General features: G+C 48.5%; 2 protein-coding genes across 3 annotated transcripts in view; one reads left to right on the top strand and one right to left on the bottom strand.

Moving 5' to 3' along the window:
- Positions 1-24,497, bottom strand: part of LOC144163208 (tRNA (guanine-N(7)-)-methyltransferase) — a 103,758-nt gene that overhangs the window by 59,190 nt on the left and 20,071 nt on the right. The gene's annotated exons all lie outside the window — the stretch shown is intronic.
- On the top strand, positions 4,999-10,440 carry LOC144162117 (uncharacterized). Its single transcript, XM_077692608.1, has 3 exons — positions 4,999-5,142; positions 5,723-5,875; positions 8,408-10,440. Exons 1-3 carry the CDS (start codon positions 5,136-5,138, stop codon positions 9,703-9,705), a joined length of 1,458 nt encoding a protein of 485 aa, XP_077548734.1. The 5' UTR covers positions 4,999-5,135; the 3' UTR covers positions 9,706-10,440.

The following is a 24,497-nucleotide window of genomic DNA, read 5'->3' as shown; positions in this document are numbered from 1 at the left end:
GTCAATGGGCAGCATGTGAGCATAGATAAATGCTTCGCTGTAGACATTTTTGTTACACAAAGACAGGCTATGTTCAGGTACTGCAGCAAGTCTTTACGGGAAAACAAGGGAAAGAAACTGGACAAAAAGGCTGCGAACACGTGGAAACTGCACATTTCTTTGTACTTCTGTACCGATTTTTTTAGCTGTATTTCTCCCCAAAATATAAACCAACTCTCCCAGCTTCACACCTAAAGCCAGAAAGCAAACACTGTGTTTGTCAATGGAGAGGGATTCTGGCAAAGCTCCCTGGCTGTGCAATAAGTCAGTGAGTAGCTCTACTTTTTCTGCACAGTCTGTGGTATGAAGTTCCTTTTCCAAACAAAATGCCAGGTTCTTTCGGGACGATACGCAGCGTTGACAAAAACTCGAATAAGCAAGTGATACCTTCTAACAGTACACTACAGTCATGCAGAAAAGCCAAACCGTCAAGTCATCCTTTTGCTTAAGCGAAAAGCTCTGCAGAAAAGCCAAGAAAAAGATAATTTTTTGCTGACACAAAAGCTCCGCTGGAAAACCAAAACGTGTATCTTCTGTCACTGCTGATTGGCTGTGACAGGCATATGAATGTATTGCAGAAAGGCATTTGTTGTGTAGATGTCCTTCACACCAATATATATGAACCAGGCTGGCTGGGTAACAAAACCCTTGAGTGAGGTTACAACAGAATGTTTTATGTAAAATGATATAATACTGTTTTTTATGAACAGTGATTGAAGTTTTAACATGGTTTTGACAGTAGTTAAGTGGCATGTTGGAAATCATTGGTTAAAACTAACAAAAGCAATGTTTCACAGAGCTGCAATCATGTCAAATAGCAACAAAATGGTTTTGGCCCTAAATTCAGCAGGCATGCTCCAGCTGCGAAAGCGTTTGCAGAGCACAATAATAAAGGCATGGGAAAAAGGGTGAGCTTAGTTGACTTACCACCAGAGTATTATTATTAGTTTGGATAACCTGAAACAATACCGGGAACTTCACTTGTTCTGGCTTAACGTTTATTAGTAGATAGATTAATACATCCCACATAACACCATTGAAGAATGTTACACCTGCATGGATACAGTAGCGCTTAAGGTATAACACAGTTTTTTTTGAACTTAGGTATACGCGAGAATATTACAAAAGCAGTCCACGTATACGTAAATTAGGAAAAGCGGGGTTTTTAAAGTGAAGCTCGGAAGCATGCTAAATGAAAGGGATGAATGACGAGTTGATGTTACTAATCCTAAATTTCAACCACCTTGCCGGAAACAGACCCCTTTCAATGGAGGGAGTGTGCGTAATCCCATTGATTTTTTAGAGAAACGTTGGTGAATGCACTGTAAACGTATGCCAGAAGTTATTTTGACACCGAAGCTGAGGACTCTGAGTCGTCAGCGCTCTTTTCTGCTATTTTGATGGTCAATGGCTGTTGGTTAAGGAACCACGCTCTCTTCTCACTTTGGCCACCATCCTTCTTAGCCACTGCATTCATGTGCTTGCTGAGGGAGCTAGAAAACACGAGGACCACCCATAAGCAGGATTACCTCAGGCTCGTACAATTGCTGGAGAGGCAAACAATGTTTTCAAGATCCCCAAGTGGGAGCTTTCACTTTTTTTGGCAAAAAAAAAAAAAACCCATCTAGACAAGCCTTTGAGAACTGTCCCAAATCACAAAAATGAGTATTTTGTGCCCAAACTGGCCAGCTAAACTAACTAATCGGCTCACACACGTTGAATGCCTCGCATAAAAATCTATGAAAACTTGCGCTTTAAACCTTATTAATACTTCCAGAGACTCATTGCTTTGGCTTATTACATGGCATTGCGTGGTTGGGCTACTGGTTTCTACCTGTGGAGACTGTTGGTTGTGTTAAGAGTGTCTAGTCCTGCGTGCAATTTTTTTAGACTTGCACTGCCTTGCAGTTGGATTCCTTGGAATTTATGTTGGCCATGGGATATCCTAGTAAATCGTTACAAGCCACCGAAGCTGTCTGGCAAGTGGGCATTTGTTTTGCGAGCACCGTTTAGTGGCACAGTATGCAGGCTGTTAAAGAGGCCACGAAGAAAAAAAAATACAAGGTTCGTTCATTAAAAAGACTTGTTTGCCCCAATAACAAATGACATCAATTTTGTCGCGAACTTCAAACAAATAAGATATTACAGCAAATGTGTAAAGCGGTGTAATCTCCATAGACACTTTCGAGCTATTTCTCTATGACATTACAGAATCTTGTCTTTGCGATTGACAGCCACTGACCTAGTCCACCGCTAAAAAGCACAACTGGGTGATTGCAGTGGGGCCGCCATTCCGTTTCATCATATCACTTGAGAGCAAACGTACAGTTAACACACAGATAACTGCATTTACAGTGCACGTCCATATAACATCACTCCGGCCTATATTACATCAATGCAGTTTGAAATTGGGATGTTTTTTTCTCATTTCTTTTGGTTAAACTCTCCCCATGACAGCTTTGGCCTTTGCCTATGAATTACATTTACAGCGTGCTCGCTGGTTATACCCATGCACACAAACTATCCGCTGATGCTTTCACATTCCAGGCACATCTTAAGATTCTCTATGACGTTGACTATTGAGCCTGCGTAGAACCCATGGGTTTTCATATGCTAGAGTTCATGTATGTGTATTAGACGCGATGATCGGCCAAGTGTATTCTCCTCCTGTTATTGTCTTTCCAGAGTCTTCTCTGACCCAGTCGGCTGGGCTGAATTAAGTCCCTTTGCATGAGGGTACTCAGTAAAATGTGGCCAACACAGCATATACCGCCGTATATACAGCGAGACGTGATAGTTATATCAATGCAGCAGCTATGGCATGAAGCGCCTAGCTACTGTACCTTTTGAAGGACCCAGGTACTAATTTGTCGTGGCATCATATATGTGCCAATTTGAGGAGCTGAATGCATGAAGGACACTACCCAGCCACAATCTGGGCCATGGGATACGAGACTGCCACTGTTCTCAGTCTTTGACATCCTTTGTATCGGAGATCTATTTCGACCACATTTTATTGTAGTAAAATGGCTCGCCACTTCAGCTGCAATAATGTCTTCTGAAAAATATTTTCAAGTGCTGAATACCATGCATTTATGATGCAAGAGGCGCATGGTCAATAGACAAAACGTACCCCGGGTAAACAATTTTAAGCGACAATACAGTCCACTCGAAAATATATAGAAAAAATGCGACAAACTGCCGATTATCGAGTCTTCTTTGCTAATCTTCTTGAAGGGGAAACTACTGTGCTGGGTTGTATGCGGTACATGTGTGGGGACACCAAAGATTACCTGTTCTAGCTATTCGTGGTTTGCCCTTGTAATGCGCACGTGCGACAGGTAAAATATCAGTTGCCACGTCTAGACTTTGTCCTGAGCACTGTACTGACTGTACGTCGCACCGTTAGTTTGGAGCTACTAAGATACGTCATTTTGAAAACACACCGCGATTTCAGGCCACCCATTTAAGCATTCTGAACTTGCCGTGGTGCAAACTGTTGATAGCAGATGCCGCCGCGCGGACATGCCGCAGCAGGCTCAAATAATGACGCTCGGACGGTGTCTTTTCTTGCGTGGGACGTGGGTTGTTCGAACGGGGCCACTCGGCTGCGCGATGTCGTTAACGCAGGTACCATCGGCATACATCAGGCGGTCACAGGTCAGCATTACTCGAGAGCGGTTATTTCGCTCCCAAGGGCAGACCGACCAGTTCCCGAGGACATCCCGTGAGGCCTCCAGGTCCTTCTACACAAGGCCCGCTCCTGCACAGCGATCACTTCTGACGTCCGCGGCCGATGGACCTGGTACTGGCGTTTCGGCAGAAAGAGACCAGATGGATCCACGCCTGTTCCCCCTCCTACCCTTCCCTGCTCCCGTTGCAGCGCCGACCGACCCACCATACACCACCTCCTCTGGGACTGTGCCGGACTCTCCGAGGAACGGCGTAGGTGTCTACCTCCTCACGTCACGTCCCTTCGAGAATGGATAATACTTTCGAGCGACGTGAAAGAAACTTTACTGACCCCGTGGGCATTTGCTGAACGTACAGGTCTAGTGAAAATGACCTAAATCAAGTGGTCCGTGTGCGGGGCGGACACGCGTTGTGATTGAACCCCATCCCCCCGCTGGTTTATTTTCCCTCCTCGTCCTCCGCTTCCCCCACACGAGGCGTTCGACCTCTCCCTTCTAAATAAATTCATTCATTCATTCATTCATTCATTCATTCATTCATTCATTCATTCATTCATTCATTCATTCATTCATTTCGCTACCTTGTGGAAAGGCTGGCTTGATTCCCGAGCAAGGCAACCTTCTCGCACTTCCTGATATTGCTTCGAACTTTATCAACTCTGCTTTATCTACGCTGTCAACCCGAGAGAATCAGGCCTTTCGGATACGCCATACCGCCATACGGCGGCAGCAGCGGCATCGCCGGCGGCTCCGGCAAGAACGAACAGAAAATGCTTTATTTATGAAACTTCTAGCAATTGAGTATCTTTTAATTTTTATTAAAACGTAAAAAAATATGCTTTTTGTATTATACCACGCATGCAATAACAAATGTTGTTAATATGACGTATTCTTGACGTCACGCGGGGCAGGAGCCACCGCGAGTGGGCTCAATCTCGTGCTCTGCGCGGGGTTCCAGACGCTGCCTTTTTTTTTTTTCTCATTAATGGGGCCGCCTTGTTTGTGGGAGGGCGAATTGTGCGTAATGTCCGCATGAGAGTTAATTTCAGCGAGAAGCGCAGCTGCTGTTTCTGGGCTCTGCAGGGGTACTAAATTTCTGTGCAGCATTTGTTAATCAGAGCTGTAATCATAATTATGTCGTTATTCGGGCTAAATTCAACCTTTCGTATTTTTCTTACTTACTGCTTTTTTTATTTTACGCTGTTACTTTCTTTTCATGGCATTACAAATTTATCCATCAGCTGCCACAGGAGCACAGTCCACTTTTTTGCCTTGGCCAATCCCACTAGAGTTTGTGAAGAGCCCATAGACGGTGTCACTATCACGACATGAGAAGAAGAAGAAGAAGAAGAAGAAGGAATTCGAACCTCCCACACCGTGATACCTACAGGAAGCAGCCGAGACATGAAAGGTGAGAAGTAATGGTTAGTTAGGTGTGCCTAAGCACGAAATGCGCACTGTTTGTCAACAACATCAGGAGCTGACAGGGGGGTAAGCAATTGCGGCAGCGCGGAATTAGTCCAGACTGCTGTTCTTGTTACAAGGTGCTGCACTGTACAGCATGGTGTGCAATAGCCTGCTGAGAAGACAGGGTCTCAACTTTCAGTTATTTAAATAACGCCTAACCCAGCCGCCAAAAAAAAAAAAAACATTTGAGGTCCATTTGGACCTACCGACAACACCAATGATCCAATTGGAGCCAAATGGAAATGCAATGGGATCCAATCTGTCGATTTTTTTTTCGGTTGGGAAAGCATAATGTCTTCCTAGAGTTAATTGGTGATTGTCGGGTTTTACCGTAGATAATAGCTCAGTACCGTGTGCAGATAGGCCTTGAGTGTACAGGGCATGCAGCGCTCACTGTGGGCGCACCGTGAGATAGGGCATGCTATCTCGATTTTAGAATCAAGTGTGTTGGTGCCATGTGTTCCGCACATTGAAGCACTGGTTGCTTTAGGAACATGGCTGAAATACTGCACGCTCTTTCACAGCGATATACCAGACGTGGTTCAGACGGCTGATCCTCCTCACTCTCGGCGCGGCAGTAGTGCCGGCGTTCTACATGTACACACCGCGAGCTGCCCGTTATCAAAGAAAGCAGACCACCAAAGGACCCATCACACCTCTTTCCGATCCTGGCAATGGTGAGTCTTTAGAATCTGTGGAACAAACTAGTGCACTGGATCCCTTTCACCAAAGCTACGGCGCCCGGCATCAGGCAGTGAGCGGGCGCACCGGCGGCCTGATTGATTGATTGATTGATTGATTGATTGATTGATTGATTGATTGATTGATTGATTGATTGATTGATTGATTGATTGATTGATTGATTGATTGATTGATTGATTGATTGATTGATTGATTGTGGTGTTTAACGTGCACCGACGCTTCACAGGCGATGAGGCGCACCGTAGCGGAGGGCTCCGGAGTAATTTTCACTACCTGGGGGTTTTTAACGGGCGCCGAAATCTCGTACACGCGGGCGTTTTAAGTGAACCCGAGTAGAGCCACACGGAGTTCCGACTTAGCGGCTCTCGTCGCGGCGTCCCACAAAGCTTCGAAAGTCAAGCGGTTTATATATTCATATATATGCGTTCGAAACTCGTGAAGCGCTGACGCATACATCTCCCGGTTGTTTAGCGCAAAGAAAACTGCAGGCGCATTTGAGGCAAAATATACGCAATTACCCGCAGCGCCTTAGTGAAGAACGCTCGTTGGGTGGGTTTTAACGATAGTAGGCGAAAGATGTGGCAGTGCAATGCCGGCACGTGCGGGGGGGGGGGGGGGGGGGGGGAGCACAAAACGTACAGAACTCCGGCTGGCGCCGTTTCAGGCAGGGGGCGCGCGAGCACTGCGAAGGCGGGAAATTTGAAATGCGTTGGACAAACCTCCGTTGAATTCATCAGGAGAGGAATGAGACAGGGCGGCGAAGAGCGTTATGGGTGGTATGAGTGAGCGGATAACGGCGCCACAGCCCGTTAATGCGAATCACTGCTTTGCACTTCCGACAGCTTTCACATTGAGTGGAACGGCTTTAATTTCTTGCTTTTCGCCTCTACCAGAAAAGCGGCCGCCGCAGCCGGGAAACGCGCCGGAGTGCTGCCTCTCGCGTCATCCAATCCTGCGCGTGCAGGGTTTACGCTCAAGGCAGGCGACGTGCGACGCATGACCGCTTCTAAAGACAATAGTCTTTCTTGGAGTACTCAAACGCGGCAATTTTGGTCCATCCGTCTGTGCATCGATTCACTACCCCCACCCCGGGCCAAAGTTGAAAAAATTGCGGCGTCCGAAGTGATCGATCTGAAAAAAATGCTCGTATTCAGCATTTTTGTAGCGTGATGTACACTGGCCGAGGTTGGGCAGTTTCGCGTGGCTCCTGGAGAGTCGCGCTGCGCATGCTCGAGGAGCAGTGACGTCAAACGGCGCACAGAACGTTGCTCGCTGCCCGGCGTCTCTCACACACTCCACGCGCCCAGCGTCTTCGCCGACCTCCGTTCCGCACGTGGCGGCCCGGTCCATTTGCTGATCATGCGAGGGCTAGCCGGGTGTGGAACCGATGGCTTGTGCGTCGCAGCAACACGGGCGCACGCCTCTGGAACCAGCTTAGCTCTGGGGCGATTGGTGACGCTGCGCCGGAGCCGCTAGATAAATATGCATGTGTGTGTCATTGAAGCAGCAGTAAGCATGATAATCAAGCTAATCCTAGACAACCAGGAAAGCTAAGAATAACCAGCTGAACCTTAGCTCACGCTACGTATATCCTGGCATAGCCGAGCTAAGCCACTACTAATTTTTTAACGGAAAATTAATATTAGGCTTAATAAATTGCTCGTATTCTTAAACATTTTTTACCGAAAAGATAATATTAGGCTTATTTGAGGAAAAACGTCACTAATAACTGGTGTTTGCAGTGTTTTTTTAATAAAAGCAAATGCGTGCCAAATTTCTTTGAGAAAAAAAATGAAGTAAACGCGTTTAAAGCAACGTTTTTATCGCGAAATACAAATAAGGCTGGCGTCTGAACCTCGCGCTTGCGGCGCTGACCCAAGTCCGAACAGATGGCGCGCGAGCAGTGCGAAAGCGGAAGAGTTGAACTTCGCACAGTGGGAGGGCCGAGACAGGACAACACCGTGAGAGGGGAACGGATGAGACAGGAAAGGAGAGAAAGAGAGAGTAACTTCATTTCTGACGAGGCTCAGTCCTAGCGAGTGTCCCTCAGGTGAGGGAGGCGCGCCAGGTAATCCTGAGCCCTAGTGGCGGTCAGGAGCTGTAGCTCGGGCGAGGAGCTCCCGGTCACCTCCAGCCAGGTTGGGTAAACGAAGCGGGGGTAAAGAGGGGCATTCCCAAATGGCGTGTGGCGCGGTATCTCGAGCGCCACATGCGGGGCAGTTTGGGCGGGGATATAATGTGGGATAGATGTGGTGGAGGACGTGTCTGGTGGGGAGGGAGTTGTGTGGCAGAAGACTATGGGTGCATTCCAATTTACCCTATAGACGGCTTCGTTGCCGTCTTCGCGGACAGTCGTTCCAATTCGAACGAGGCAGTCAACAAAGACTCTTTCTCGAAAACCTCAACTGTCTGTACGACAGGTTTCAGACGCAATCACCCTTCGTCTCAAAATGCATGCGCCGCTTTGTCGAACATCCGCGTCTGACATGTTTCCTCGGATTGTGCAGGGTCTTGTCCGAGTGCCGACGAGCTTTCGGTGGATCGCTACATGAAGACCTGGAACGACAAAGTGGAAACGCACCTCAGAGCCTTCCGGGGTGTTCTCAAGACGGAAAGTGCTTCGTGGAACACGCTAACCAGGGACCTGCACTTTTTCACGGCCCACCTGGACGAGCAACGGGGCTCGAGCGTGCGCATTGTAAGCTACCTTGCCTGCAAGCCTCCTGTCTCAAACTGTTCCGAGCGGTTCCCTCGACTCAATTGCACATTCAAGACAGCACAGGGCGTCCGAGGCACGGTCGCTGCTGAAGTCCAACTCCTGCTCGGCGATTCAGAGACTCCATTCAGCACAGCGCAGGTCATCTGTCCTCTTCCAAAAGGCTGGAACGACGGAGATCTCGCGGTCACCGTTCGTGAGGCTTCCAATCTTAGAAACACGCCGAAATTCTGGATCAACGTTACGCAGGCGCCGAAGCTCAGCAAGGCTAAGTGTTGCGCCATCTGCGTGAAGCCAGTGTACCAATCCGATCTCACACCCCTCAAGGTGGCCGAATTTATAGGGCATTACAGAGTCATCGGCGCCCGACATTTCTTTCTGTACGACCAAGATATGTCAGAGGGCCTGAAAGCCCTCCTCGCCCGCTTCCAGTCGGTTGGAATCGACGTGGCTGTCGTACCGTTCAAGCTTCGCCTCAATGACACGCTGGTGCCGTATTGGGGCCAGGACGCGGCGCTTCACGATTGCATCTGGCGGTCTGTGGCGAAAGCAGAATGGTTCGTGCACGTCGATTTCGACGAGCTCATCGTGCCGTTGCGCCTTCCGAGCCTTCCGGCGATCGTATATGACACCGAACGACAAGCCGGCCGGCCCCGCGTTGGCAGCGTCAGGTTCCTTAGCCGGTCGTACTGCTACGAGTACGGGGCAAGCAAGTCGTCCATGGACAACGGCGAGCTACCTTTGTACAGCCGGCTATACCATTTCTTCGCCCCCACCGACTCGCCGGACTTTACTCCAAAGTACATGGCCAGAGCCCGAAGTGTGGACATAGCTTTCGTCCACTACGTCTTGCGACATTCTCCAGGAACTATTGAGAGGGTGATGCCATGGTGGCAAGGGGCGGTGAACCACTACAGGCGGTGCTGCGAGTGGAGGCAGTGGGATTATAAGAAGGTTTACGGCGTCGATCTTTGGAACGCAAGCGCACTTCTTCGAGATAACGCCACGAATGAATTTACCGACCTTGTCGAAAAGGAACTTTCCGTGACTGCGTTAAAAGACGTCGTAAAGGATAGCCCGTATTCGTAGCAGATTTGGGGCTGCTGTTCTCACTCCCGCGGATAAGGAGAGATGGAGAGCCTTTACCTGGTGATAACCGCCGATTTACATTTTTAATCCTGTACCCAGCAGTAATGTAAACTAACGATGAAGAGCTGCGAAAGATCATGGTTCGAATATTTTGACGCCGCTGCGTATTGCCCGTTGTCGGAGTCGTGTTGATCAATAAATGCAGTTATTGTTTTGCATCATCGCCCTATTGTTCACAACAAGCAGAGATGGATGAAGGAACCGTTTTAGACAGCACGTTCAACACAAAAATAGATGTGGGTGCCTGAAAATTGGGCTGCTCAAACGTATGTTCGTGGGTTAGCAAATCGCGCAGTTGATTCTTTTTTGGGTGCTCATCCTCATCTATGCTCTCATCAGATAGCATGAAGGCAGGCATAGATTTTAAGTTTTTCTGCATTATTTTGCGACCACGTATGGCTGAATTTTACAAATTACGGGGATGTCACAATGATGCACCCGTCGTTTAGGGTTGTTTATGAATGCAGGATAACGACGTGTTTTTTTTTTTTGTGCCGACCACAATAAATTGAGCAGTTGTGCCTGGACTGTCTGTGAAACTAAGGGAAAACGCGGGATTTCAATCATTGAAGGTAAAAAATTCATCGTCAGAGCTTGTGCGTCCTTTCATTCTGTGTGTCCTCGTACGCCACGCTGTAATAGAATACAAATTTGCACGAAGAGATACAAATAAAATTCACATTTCCAGCTTTCCTGTGTTTTCCCGGGTGCTTCCTATGACTTGCAGAGCATTTTTTTTGGAAGGGGGGGGGGGTGGTTCAACTTGCCAGAGAGGGGCATATTGCCTAGGACAGTTACCACCTGTAATAGAAAAAAAATTCCCTCGCACTTCCCCGAGGGGGAGAGAGTGTAAGTGCGAATGCACGGTTGCATTCGCACTTAAAAGAAAGATGCATTTATTCACAGACACCTATTTGTGTTGTCGTTGTACTTGATTGCTAGAAGGATCGCTTTGTGGTCCGTGAAATGGACCGTCAAAGGATCTTGGAGGACGGTGCGGACTTGGTTGCTGTTAAAACTTGCTGAGAGATATCTCCTGATAAAAAGGAAGCGTTTTACATAGTTATCTCAGCTTTGAAATTTCGTGTCAGTACTCCTTTAAGCGGGTGTATTAGCCCTTCTCACGCCCGATTCCTGGTCAATCCCTCACGTGGGTATGTGCCATGAGGAGGCGCCCAACACCCGCAGTCACTGAGCGGAGAGAGCAGGAGGAGAGTAGCGCGCGCCCATCTCCCCCCGTTGCTAGGGAAGACGAGGAGCGCGCGCACCCGCAGCTGTTGCTATGCGGACTACGGCGGCGGACGATTCAGGCTCGCTTAAGAAGTGCATTCGTACTTTAAAAAAAAGTATTTCGGGCCTAATAAGCTTTAGTGACTGCCCTAAGCTATTAAACCAAGAGTGTAAAACATGGTTGTATTAGTCCTTTTTGGTAAGATGACATGTCATCACCCCGCTTCAAAGGGGAAACCAATAGCAATCATCATCATCATCATCATCAGCTCGCCGTTCAAAACAGCCAAGCTAACTTGGCCTCCTGCCGACAGGCCGACAGAAATCGATCGCGAAGCCAAAACTGAGCCGAAGTGTGATTTGTGCCGTGATGAATGTGAATCTGTGGAGCAATGAAGGCTGCGGTCCGAAATCCCGCTCCCCCCCCCCCCCCTCCCCAAGAAAAAGAGTTCTTGTTTAGCCTCTACCCCATAATTTTGTAGCTTGGGGCCCTATTCTCGACCGCACAAACTCACGGTGAATTAGCCATGTCTTTTGCGTAAGCACAATGGAAGCAATCAGTGACGTGAGGCACGCATAGCTATGACGACATGCAGTGTAATTGGACGCTTCACTGAAATATTACAACCAAGGTGTCGAATATTGTACATAACAGACATAAAAACACTTGGCATGCATTTTAAAAATTAGGGCGGGAGCTGAGGCTGGAGGGGAAACACATTCATTCAGGTTAAAATGGGCGTAACCACCACAAGGTGATGCAGTAACGATGATCCAAAAGCAAGCGAAAGGCGGTTGTTGAGCTAAACAACGTCACACAAACTTTTCCACCGTATCTGTCTAGTTCTTTCAATTGCTTTTGGTAACATGGTTGAGCTCTCTGCTTCAGTGCAAGCTTTGTTTTGCTCTCACTTTCCCGGCCGTCCCCGCCACCACGCTATCGTCTGCTTCTATGTTACAAGTTCATGGTATGACCACAGAAAAAGACGGCCGTGACCATCGGTTGTACGATTCATAAGGGCAGCGAAACGCTACGCCTGATAACCGTGGAGCGTACCGATGCCGCCAATTCACTCATTCGTCAAGTTCGACTTCAGTCAGCCTAGTGATAAATAAAACATTCAGTTTTTCCTTGTTATTTTTCTCCTGAGTTCGATCATGTGACCCTGCATCAGGAGGGGTGTCGACAAATGCCAAGCATTGGGTTCTCTGTCATGGAGAGGCTTCTACGGCCCTCTTATGTTGCTGTTGCGCGAAACAAATAATTTTTAGGGCATGTCTCGTGCCCCGCGTGGGGCACGGGGGCACGAGACAGAGCCCCCTCGCGGTGGCTTTCTCCGCAGAAGTGACGTCAGGCTACACTAATCACGTGACTTTCTGTAATATCACTAAACATACGTCTTCATTTGATGTCGCTTTTTTTTTTTGCACAAACGAGGTCCGCGGACGGCTGCCACTGCGTAGGGGTGACGGCGTGTGTGCCCATTGTTTCATGTGGTATTCCAGCGGCGTTTCCGACCGCAAGCCTGACACATCGTTACGTCGTTATCGCCTTGCACAGCGGCTGCCTCGCAGCGCTTTTTTCTTGTTGGGAGGATTGCGTGTACAGTCATGTGCAACTTGAAGGTAATCGCGCGAGCGCCGACCAGCCACGACGATAACGCCCCCGCGCGGCATGTTTTGCTGTGCCTGGTTCCATGTTTACGCCATCTTCTATCCCTCGGGCGCTGTTTATGCAAGCGGCCATCACTCCCGCAGCAAAACAAGCGAACCCTTCCACTTTTTTTATCGCGCACGCAGCAACGACATCCCCGTTGTCGAACCTTACAGCAGTTCTCGAAAAGGTGCACCCAAGCACATTAGGCAGTTTTAGCATATCGTTACGGTGTTTGCGTTACCATTTACCGTGTTACCGGAAGCCGCTGGCGACGGTGAAGCCTGTGCTGGTAAGTTACCGTTCGCGGTAACTCTCGCGCTGTGCACTCACGCTGTGAACGGTAACGTAAGCACGGTACCTATATGCTAAAACAGCCTATTGTCTTGAAATAGTGGGCATTTATAACAATGGGTGCTATCGCTGCTCACGACAACCAAGAAGAAAGTCCACACGTGATTCCAACCACACCAAATCACCACAAAGCGGAAAGGGTGGTTCACTAGCTGCGGGAGTGATGACTGCTTGAAGGAACAGCGACTGAAGGAGAGGAGAATGCATAAACTGGGTCCCAGGCGCGCCGAAAACTGCCGCGCGGAGGCGTTATCTTCTTTATCGGCCGAAGGTCGCACGATAACCTTCAAATCGCGCGCGACCGTAACTATTTAGATTGGGTATTTTTTGTGAACTTGCTCCTGCACGCCTTGGCAAGCCTAACGCATTTATTTTTTTTTTGGCACGCTGCTTCGCCCAGCTTTTCCCATGCTCCTAGAACTGTTTTGTCGCCGTTAAATATGTTGCTAGCTTTATGCTGTCTTACAGTTCGCGTGCCATGGCTTTACGCTCCTGCATATTGTCTACTTGAGCCGATCGAAACTTGCATGCCAAGCCTTGTGTTTTGATTCTGGCGGCTCAATGGTGCAGATCAGGATTTTCCATCCAGCGCGTTGCGCCGTGGCTAACGGGTTAGCTGACTTTGATGCCACGCTAACGCGAGCGACGCAGTGTCAGCGGTGTCAGCGTGTGCGCGAATCAAGCATCGTCAGGTAGCGAATGGCCTCGTCGAACGCAATCCGTCCTCGATTGTAGCTTGTTCTGCAATTTTTCTCGCGGGGCAGTGCAAGAAGCTAGACTATACCCCGCGATCCGTGCACGCTTCGTGCCGGGAGCGCAGCTCCACTTTGGTGGGTGGCCTCGCGAATGGGAGAGCCCAGCAGCTGCCCGTCCACGGACAGCATAGATATTCAAGCTGTCGCTGAAACCAGCCGCTCAGTGGCTGGCTTCCTGTGCAAGGAGGCTCAAGCTCCAACTGTGCAAGTTTGGTAGAAGTCAAGCTGATAAGATCGCCATTTGTGCCAAGCTTGACACTATTGTTAAATAGTGCTTTCAAGTTTGGTGTGCATAAGGCAAACAAGTGACACTTATTGTTCATCCATGTTTTGCAAATTTGTTGCTTCAAATAATCTTTTGCTTTCGTGATAGGCAAGACTTCAAATGAGCTGCGAATTATAATCATTCTGTAGCAGCCATTATTGAATGCACAGGAAACAACGTTTTGTCTACCTCGAAATTTTATAAACAGGGTACGTGGAACTACCAGCTAGCAAGTTTATGAAAGGTTGTTATCTGCTCAAATATATAGTAAAGAGGTAGCAAAGGTGAGATAGGATAGCCCTCCACCCTCACCAGTTGATCGTCTGTTAATGTCTCATAATTTCGTTACAATTAACGCATGAATTTTATTTACCTGACCTTTGCCCCAATGCCGGCTGCCTTTTTCAGCCCGGCTAGTCCACAAAACTTCATCCTACATCTGTTCTGATTATGTATTTTGATAGGCTAGTTCCTTGTTTACTTTTGTATTTGTCTTGGAAGTCAACATAACCGTCCACAATACCTTCATACCCACTCAGGGGGATGGGCCAATGATGGTGAGAGCTTCTCTCGAAGGCTTACAGTGGATTCACAAATTCTGACTGGCTGTGACATCAATACACCCATCCGGAGCACCCTGTGTAATTCAACTCGACATTAGTACTTGTGTTCACGGCTGGTAAGGAGTGCTCAGTTGTCTGCTCTCGGAGTGTTTCGGGGGGAGGTGAACAGTAAAAGTTTCCAACTGCGAGGAGATATTTCATGTTCCATTGCTTTTCAACTCTGCGCAGTGTAAAAAACTGTTTCGGCTAATTGCTTAAGTGAATATGCTGTGTCGGAAGGGCCATAATACAGTGTCCAATATTTTTTTCGCAAAGAATGAATATCCCGGCAGAGTCCAACTGCTAGAAAGCACATTCTCGGGTGGTGTATAGAGACACCTTGTGTTATGTGACCATTAGCTTAAAAAATACAGGAATTGAAACTTTTTTTTAAGCTAACAAGCCTGAAAAACCCCTTGTGGAGCACATCTACGAGTGAATGGTTCTTGTACAGCTTGACATTACCCTCTCCCGACAGTACTTATTACCTGGTGCAGGAAGTGGCGCCAAGGACACCTGTGTGGACGTGAATGTCTTCGTTGGTGTTTGTGAATATTGCAGTACAGCTGAAAGCTATCTGTATCATGGATGGCTTCAGCAATAAAATGACTAGTGAACTTACTTCTGCTTTGGTATCAATGGGCAGCATGTGAGCATAGATAAAATGCTTCGCTGTTGACATTTTTGTTACACAAAGGCAGGCTATGTTCAGGTACTGCAGTAAGTCTTTACGGGAAAACATGCGAAAGAAACTGGACAAAAAGGCTTCGAACACGTGGACACTGTGTTCATAACAGCACCTTTCTTTGCACTTCACTACCGTTATTGTAGCTGTATTTCTGCCCAAAATATAAACCAACTCTCCCAGCTTCACACCTAAAGCCAGAAAGCAAACACTGTGGTTGTCGATGACGAGGGATTCTGTCAAACTTCCGTGGCAGTGCAAACAGTCAGTGAGTAGCTCTACTTTCTCTGCACAGTCTGTGGTATGAAGTTCCTTTTCCAAACAAAACGTAAGGTTTTTTTCTGCACGATACACATCATTGAAAAAAAAACCTGAGTAAGCAAGTGATTCCTTCTAGCACTACACTAGAGTCATGCAGGAAAGCCAAACCATCAAGTCATTTTCGTTTGAGTGCAAAGCTCTGCAGAAAAGCCGAGAAAAAGATTCCTTTTTGCTGACATCAAAGCTCTACGGGAAAGCCAAAACGTGTGGCTTCTGTCACTGCTGATTTGCTGTGACAGGCATGTGAATGTATTGCAGTAAGGCATTAGTTGTGTAGATGTCCTTGACACCAAGAAAAGAAAACCAGGCTGACTGGGTAACAAAAACCTTGAGTGAGGTTACAACAAAATGTTTTATGTAAAATGATATAATACTGTTTTTTTTTTATAAACAGTGATTGAAGTTTTAACATGGTTTTGACAGTAGTTAAGTGGCATGTTGGAAATCATTGGCTTAAACTAACAAAAGCAATGTTTCACAGAGCTGCAATCATGTCAAATAGCAACAAAATGGTTTTGGCCCTAAATTCAGCAGGCATGCTCCAGCTGCGAAAGCGTTTGCAGAGCACAACAATAATAAAGGCATGGGAAAAAGGGTGAGCTTAGTTGACTTACCACCGGAGTATTGGTAGACAGAATGCTTACGAAATATTATTAATAGTTTGGATAACCTGAAACAATACCGGGAACTTCACTTGTTCTAGCTTAACGTTTATTAGTAGTGAGCTTAATACATCCCACATAACACCATTGAAGAATGTTACACCTGCATGGATACAGTAGCGCTTAAGGTATAACACAGTTTTTTTTGAACGGAGGTATACGCGAGAATATTACAAAAGCAGTCCACGTATACGTAAATTAGGAAAAGCGGGGTTTTTTAAAGTGGAGCTCGGAAGCATGCTAAATGAAAGGGATGAATGACGAGTTGATGTTACTAATCCTAAATTTCAACCACCTTGCCGGAAACAGACCCCTTCAATGGAGGGAGTGTGTGTAATCCCAAGATTTTTTAGAGAAACGTTGGTGAATACACTGTAAACGTATTCCAGAAGGTATTTTGACACCCCAGCTGAGGACTCTGAGTCGTCAGCGCTCTTTTCTGCTATTTTGATGGTCAATGGCTGTTGGTTAAGGAACCACGCTCTCTTCTCACTTTGGCCACCATCCTTCTTAGCCACTGCATTCATGTGCTTGCTGAGGGAGCTAGAAAACACGAGGACCACCCATAAGCAGAATCACCTCAGGCTCGTACAATTGCTGGAGAGGCAAACAATGTTTTCAAGATCCCCAAGTGGGAGCTTTCACTTTTTTTGGCAAAAAAAAAAAAAAACCCATCTAGACAAGCCTTTGAGAACTGTCCCAAATCACAAAAATGAGTATTTTGTGCCCAAACTGGCCAGCTAAACTAACTAATCGACTCACACACGTTGAATGCCTTGCATAAAAATCAATGAAAACTTACGCTTTAAACCTTCTTCATACTTCCAGAGACTCATTGCATTGGCTTATTACATGGCATTGCGTGGTTGGGCTACTGGTTTCAACCTATGGAGCCTGTTGGTTGCGTTAAGAGTGTCTAGTCCTGCTGTCAATTTTTTTAGACTTGCACTGCCCTGCAGTTGGATTCCTTGGAATTTTTGTTGGCCATGGGATATCCTAGTAAATCGTTACAAGCCACCGAAGCTGGCTGGCAAGTGGGCATTTGTTTTGCGAGCACCGTTTAGTGGCACAGTATGCAGGCTGTTAAAGGACCACGAAGAAAAAAAAATACAAGGTTAGTTCATTAAAAAGACTTGTTTGCCCCAATAACAAATGACATCAATTTTGTCGCGAACTTCAAACAAATAAGATATTACAGCAAATGTGTAAAGCGGTGTAATCTCCATAGACACTTTCGAGCTATTTCTCTATGACATTACAGAATCTTGTCTTTGCGATTGACAGCCACTGACCTAGTCCACCGCTAAAAAGCACAACTGGGTGATTGCAGTGGGGCCGCCATTCCGTTTCATCATATCACTTGAGAGCAAACGTACAGTTAACACACAGATAACTGCATTTACAGTGCACGTCCATACACCATCACTCCGGCCTATATTACATCAATGCAGTTTGAAATCGGGATGTTTTTTTCTCATTTCTTTTGGTTAAACTCTCCCCATGACAGCTTTGGCCTTTGCCTATGAATTACATTTACAGCGTGCTCGCTGGTTATACCCATGCACACAAACTATCCGCTGATGCTTTCACATTCCAGGCACATCTTAAGATTCTCTATGACGTTGACTATTGAGCCTGCGTAGAACCCATGGGTTTTCATATGCTAGAGTTCATGTATGTGTATTAGACGCGATGATCGGCCAAGTGTATTCTCCTCCTGTTATTGTCTTTCCAGAGTCTTCTCTGACCCAGTCGGCTGGGCTGAATTAAGTCCCTTCGCATGAGGGGACTCAGTAAAATCTGGCCAACACAGCATATACCGCCGGATATAAGCGAGACGTGAAAGTTATGCCAATGCAGCAGCTATGGCATGAAGCGCCTAGCTACTGTACCTTTTGAAGGACCCAGGTACTAATTTGTCGTGGCATCATATATGTGCCAATTTGAGGAGCTGAATGCATGAAGGACACTACCCAGCCACAATCTGGGCCTTGGGATACGAGACTGCCACTGTTCTCAGTCTTTGACATCCTTTGTATCGGAGATCTATTTCGACCACATTTTATTGTAGTAAAATGGCTCGCCACTTCAGCTGCAATAATGTCTTCTGAAAAATATTTTCAAGTGCTGAATACCATGCATTTATGATGCAAGAGGCGCATGGTCACCAGACAAAACGTACCCCGGGTAAACAATTTTAAGCGACAATACAGTCCACTCGAAAATATATAGAAAAAGTGCGACAAACTGCCGATTATCGAGTCTTCTTTGCTAATCTTCTTGAAGGGGAAACTACTGTGCTTGGTTGTATGCGGTACATGTGTGGGGACACCAAAGATTACCTTTTCTAGCTATTCATGGTTTGCCCTTGTCATGCGCACATGCGACAGGTAATATATCAGTTGCCGCGTCTAGCCTTTGTCCTGAGCACTGTACTGACTGTACGTCGCACCGTTAGTTTGGCGCTACTAAGATACGTCATTTTGAAAACACACCGCGATTTCAGGCCACCCATTTAAGCATTCTGAACTTGCCGTGGTGCAAACTGTTGATAGCAGATGCCGCCGCGCGGACATGCCGCAGCAGGCTCAAATAATGACGCTCGGATGGTGTCTTTTCTTGCGTGGGACGTGGGTTGTTCGAACGGGGCCACTCGGCTGCGCGATGTCGTTAACACAGGTACCATCGACAAACATCAGGCGGCCACAGGTCAGCATTACTCGAGAGCGGTTATTTCGCTCCCAAGGGCAGACCAACCAGTTCCCGAGGACATCCCGTGAGGCCTCCAGGTCCTTCTACACAAGACCCGCTTCTGCAAAGCGATCACTTCTGACGTCCGCGGCCGATGGACCTCGTACCGGCGTTTCGGCAGAAAGAGACCAGATGGATCCACACCTGTTCCCCCTCCTACCCTTCCGTGCTCCCTGTGGAGCGCCGACCGACCCACCATACACCACCTCCTCTGGGACTGTGCCGGACTCTCCGAGGAACGGCGTAGGTGTCTACCTCCTCACGTCACGTCCCTTCAAGGATGGATAATACTTTCGAGCGACGTGAAAGAAACTTTACTGACCCCGTGGGCATTTGCTGGACGTACAGGTCTAGTGAAAATGACCTAAATCAAGTGGTCCGTGTGCGGGGCGGACACGCGTTGTGATTGAACCCCATCCCCCCGCTGGTTTATTTTCCCTCCTCGTCCTCTGCTTCCCCCCCACGAGGCGTTCGACCTCTCCCTTCTAAATAAATTCATTCATTCATTCATTCATTCATTCATTCATTCATTCATTCATTCATTCATTCATTCATTCATTCATTCATTCATTTCGCTACCTTGTGGAAAGGCTGGCTTGATTCCCGAACAAAGGCAACCTTCTCGCACTTCCTGATATTGCTTCGAACTTTATCAACTCTGCTTTATCTACGTAACCGCAACGAGACGGCGGACGCCGCCGCGCGAGGACTGACCAACCGCGCGGCGGCGGCGACGGCGAGCCCGGCCGGCGGCCACCGAGCTGCCGGCGGGCCCCCCCCTCCTCCTCCGAGCTCCGCGGCGGAAGACCACCGATATAGTGCCTGGAATATATTCCAGGCACTATACCACCGAGAAGACGACGACGACGACAACGGGTGGGACCCGGAGCCCCTCCTCACGTACGGGGAGGTGCTGGAGTGGTACCGGCTCGGCCGCCGCACCGCGCCACCGCCCCACCCGGGACTCACGCGTTCGCAGGCAGTGCTGTTACGCCAGTTACAGACACTATCGGTAATCACGCCGGCACTCGCACGCCACGTGTGCCCGGACGTCTACGCCAGTGACGTGTGCAGTGTATGTGAGCGCGAACGCGCAACTTTGGCCCACATCCTGTGGGACTGTGCAGTGCATCCTGTAGAAGCAGCCGACCTCTACGGCCGGTTGCCGGACATCATCGTCAGTGCCGCGAACTCACCGGACCTGACATCATAAGCCTTCGCCGTCCAGCAGCTCGAGGCTGCTCTCGCCTATGGCTCTCGCCAGGCAGAGGCGGCGAGAGGCGCCGACGGGGGGGAAAGGGACGAGTTCCCGAGTACCTTTCGCGCACCGCTCTCGCCGACGCCGGCGGGGCCTAGTCCCGAGTGCGACGTAAACGCGTCGGGGGGAGGGAGCGGCTCTGCGTAGCCCGGACCTCCCCTCTGCTGACATTGAATAAAGTCTTTTAAAGGGGTCCTGAAATACCTTCCGCCGATGCATGGATGTACATGTAACCAAATAAAGCAATGTATTAGCTATCTCCTCCCACAAGAATTTTGTTAAAGCGATGAGTATTAGCTGAGAAATCATAAATCAAAAACCGCGCATTATCGTCGCACCGCGTTTCCTCCTCCTTTCAACTTACTATCCGCTGTTGACGGCGCGAAAGCCTTCCCTCCCGTGATGCTGCGCTCCGCGGCGGTGACGTACTTCCGCTATTGCGCTGCTCACACTGCCGTCTGCTACGGGCAAGCTTTGTTGACACCTTGAATCATGCACTCCGCTCAAGGCTGGAAAAGCGAACGAAAAACCTGGTCGCATGTGTGCGGCGGCCTGGCCTTGCCCTTTCGCGGTGTACGTTGCTGTCTTATTTTGTGGTGGTGGTAATTCCTGCCGGCGGCATGTGAAAGAGACATTTTAAACCGATACAGAACCCGTGCACAAAATGCTTCAATCATGTGACCAGTTCAGCTTGGGGCGACGCGTGGTGGAGAGCGGCAACGTTGGCAAAACATGCTCCGTCGCGGCTCTGAGCTTTCTAGCGCTGGAGCGAGCGCCATTTCTTTGACCATGGAGGAAAAAATACTCAGGAGAGGCCCCTAGCATGCCAATGCATTGCGAAAAGTGTGGAGGAAGTGACGTCATTTTTCTTGAGCCCATGGACAATGTTGCTTACTTGTTTACAACTGCGGCGGCCAAATCTGGGCGAATAGAACGGACAAATATTTGAGGCGCTTGGTATGTGGCTGCCTCGCTACGCTTGCAAACCAACGCAGTCGCTATGACAAACGTTTTTCGATTAGGCCAGTTTGAAAACTCCGCCGTCGGAGCCGCCCTAATTAACTCGTACCCCGGCCGCAGCGGCGTTTACGTCGCGTCGAGATCGACGAAGCGAGCCGCTGCCGCCGCCGGCGACCTGCCGGGAAAATCCCCTTCGCTCAGCGTTGGCGAGAGCCACAGTTCGTTCTTTGCTCACTTTGTGTTTCTTCGTTGTGAAGTGAAGTGAAATTTATCGCTGCTGAGACGTAGCGCGCAAAGACCGCAGTGCTGTACGACTCCAAACAATGCTCCCGTCGTTTGCGTTCGCCATCCCGCGAGCCTGTTGCTATGACGACGACAAACGCTACTTTGCCAGGCTTAAGAGCTGAAAAATCATCGTCCTTCTATTTCAAAAACGAAGGCCGTGTTTCGATTGAAACTTTGGGTGAGGGTTAGAATGGGCAAATCGAAGGCGAAATCAACAGCTTAGAACATGACATCGCACCGAGGAATTAGCGACGAAGCTGTTTTCGCTTCGAAGCAGGAGGGCAGGGCGACGCCATGTTAGTCAAATCAAACCGGAGACAGCAAAGGATGATGGGATAGAGTGCTGGGCTCAGTGGGCTCAAGCATTGCCTGCTCAAGTAATGGCGGGACTCGGCTTCACAAATGTGACGTCAGGGCCTCTCCTAACCTTTTCTTTCCTCCATGTCTTTGACAATCTCAAACACCGGTTGCCTTGGCAACAAGGCACAAACCGCCCCAGAAGTCAGTTACGGTTGCGTGATGCCGGTTCAGCTCGGGGCCCCATCTCGCGACATGTGGGCACTGCAGGCGTACCACTCACTCCCATTGGGAAGTGTGAGATGCGTTTGGCATTACAGGAGGCGATGGTGTGTGTGTTGTGGACGCCTTTGTTTCGCGATGAATTGCGACGTTGTGCTTCTGCGGGTGGATAGTGCTTCCGATGTTCTGGATTATCTTTCTCGAGCGACGTACGACTCAACATCGCATGGGGTATGTGCAGTGTGCGTGGCTAAAAGCCATCTCGGCTTGCGCGCCAGAGTTAAGTGACTCGCTGTTCGTCCCCGCAAACCGCGCGCGAGGTGAGTGCCGAATTTACGACGGGCAGGAGCAGGCAACCCATCGTCTCTCAATCGCGGTTCAGACTTGCAACGCATGTTGTGACGTTGTGTTCGTTCGAAACGCATCTCTGGGTGTTTTGAAGTTGAATAAAATGTATCCGTCAAACCCGGGCATTCGGCTCAGGGCGTTCTCGGCGATTGCACGAAAGAAGTGCCACGGGGCTTCAACGCTTTCTTTATGGAACGTACTCAGGTAAGAGAATATCCATGTCGTGTTATGGCCGTGTTGCATTCAATACGAACGGTTAAGCGTTTGTTTACACTTGTTTCGTTTGTCGTAAAATGTCCAAGCACTCCGGCACTCCACTCCGCTGGCAGATCAGCCGGCGAGCCGGCGCTGAGCAGACGACTCATCTCTTTGCCGGAAGTGCGTGAAAAAGCCGCCCAATAGCAGGATGTCTAGCTCATGACGAACATATGGGAATCGATGATGTAGACATGTGAAGATGGCGGCGTCCAAAAACACGAAGGGAAGGGTGAGAAAAAAGCGACAAACTTTGCAACAAAAGTGTGAGCTTTCCGCTGCGCGTAAAAGAGTAATACTTGGCACAGATGACGTTGACGACCAAATCTAACGATTGCGCTACTTTATTTAGTGTGCTCAAAACACCTTTCAGGGCCCCTTTAAATGCAGAGCATTTCAGTAACTCACGATGTCACCCGCGTTGGCGTCCGTAGTCCGCACCGCACCCCTCCCTACTATAGGCGTCCGTAGTCCGCACCGCACCCCTCCCTACTATATAAAAAAAAATACTATCCGGCGCCAGGTTTCGATCCCTCGACCCTGCGGGCGGAACGCAAGGTACATGGTACTCTACCGACTGCGCCACAAAGCCGACACAGAATGCGATGCCACGGACGCGCCTTATATCGTTGACTACTTCAAATTACTGCTGACGAGCGCTTTCTTGTCCGCAGTTGCCACAAGTGCAACAACATTACCGTAACGCAAACTATTTAACGTCGTGCGATCAAATCGCGACGATCGCACGATCAAATGCTCTACATTTGATCGTGCCCCTCGCGAGGGGGATGTTTCTGTGTGTTTGGAGAGGCGCGAACGAGTTGGAAGCATTTCTGCCTCTAGGCGGCCGCGTGGCGCCATCTGCATGCTTCTCCGCGAGACTCGTAGAAGCGGCCTCAGGGCGGGAGATTCAAATTTCTTCATTCTATTTTTTTTTTTGCAGTAAAAGAAAACAATCTAATACGTCTCGTACAAGCCTTTGTCATCAGTCGTATAGCATACGTCACCCCCTTCCTAAACCTCAAAGTAAGCGAAACGCACAAAATTGAAGCTATGATACGTAAATCTTACAAGCAGGCCCTAGGTCTCCCCGTTACACTCTCAACAGACAAACTACTCTCGCTCGGTCTACACAATACATTAGACGAAATTATCGAAGCCCAACGGGTCTCGCAATTTGAGCGACTCACGAGGAGTGACACTGGACGCCACATTCTTCAGAGTCTTGGTCTCAGTCACCCCACTATCTCTGACACGCACGTCGACATTCCCACAGTCATTCGAGACCAACTGGTAATCCACCCCCTCCCTAAACACATGCACCCGATTCATAACGAGGAAAGGCGCCGAGCGAGAGCACAGGCTTTACACAAGGAACTCCTCCAACCCACAAGTAGCCTACGTGGACGCTGCAGAATACCCAGGACGCGAAGCCATGGCAGCGGTCGTAGTTGATTCATCTCTTCGAGCACTAGCCGCCCTCTCCATCCCTACTCAATGTCCAACCGTAGGCGAAGAAATGGCTATCGCTCTTGCCATTATTTCTCTCTCTCTCTCTACGTTGTCAACCCGAGAGAATCAGGGCTTTCGGATACGACATACCGCCATACGGCGGCAGCAGCGGCATCGCCGGCGGCTCCGGCATGGACGAACAGAAAATGCTTTATTTAGAAAACTTCTAGCAATTGAGTATATTTTAATTTTTATTAAAAGGTAAAAAAAAAATCAGCTTTTTGTATTATACCACGCATGCAATAACAAATGTTGTTAATATGAGTCACTATGACGTATTCATGACGTCACGCGGGGCAGGAGCCACCGCGAGGGA

Source organism: Haemaphysalis longicornis, unplaced genomic scaffold (genome assembly GCF_048455015.1).
Source record: "Haemaphysalis longicornis isolate Haplotype H1 unplaced genomic scaffold, Haemaphysalis longicornis Haplotype H1 scaffold_12, whole genome shotgun sequence".
Lineage (NCBI taxonomy): Eukaryota > Metazoa > Arthropoda > Arachnida > Ixodida > Ixodidae > Haemaphysalis > Haemaphysalis longicornis.
The sequence above is the reverse complement of the archived record's forward strand: the minus strand, read 5'-3'. Positions and strand labels throughout refer to the sequence as shown.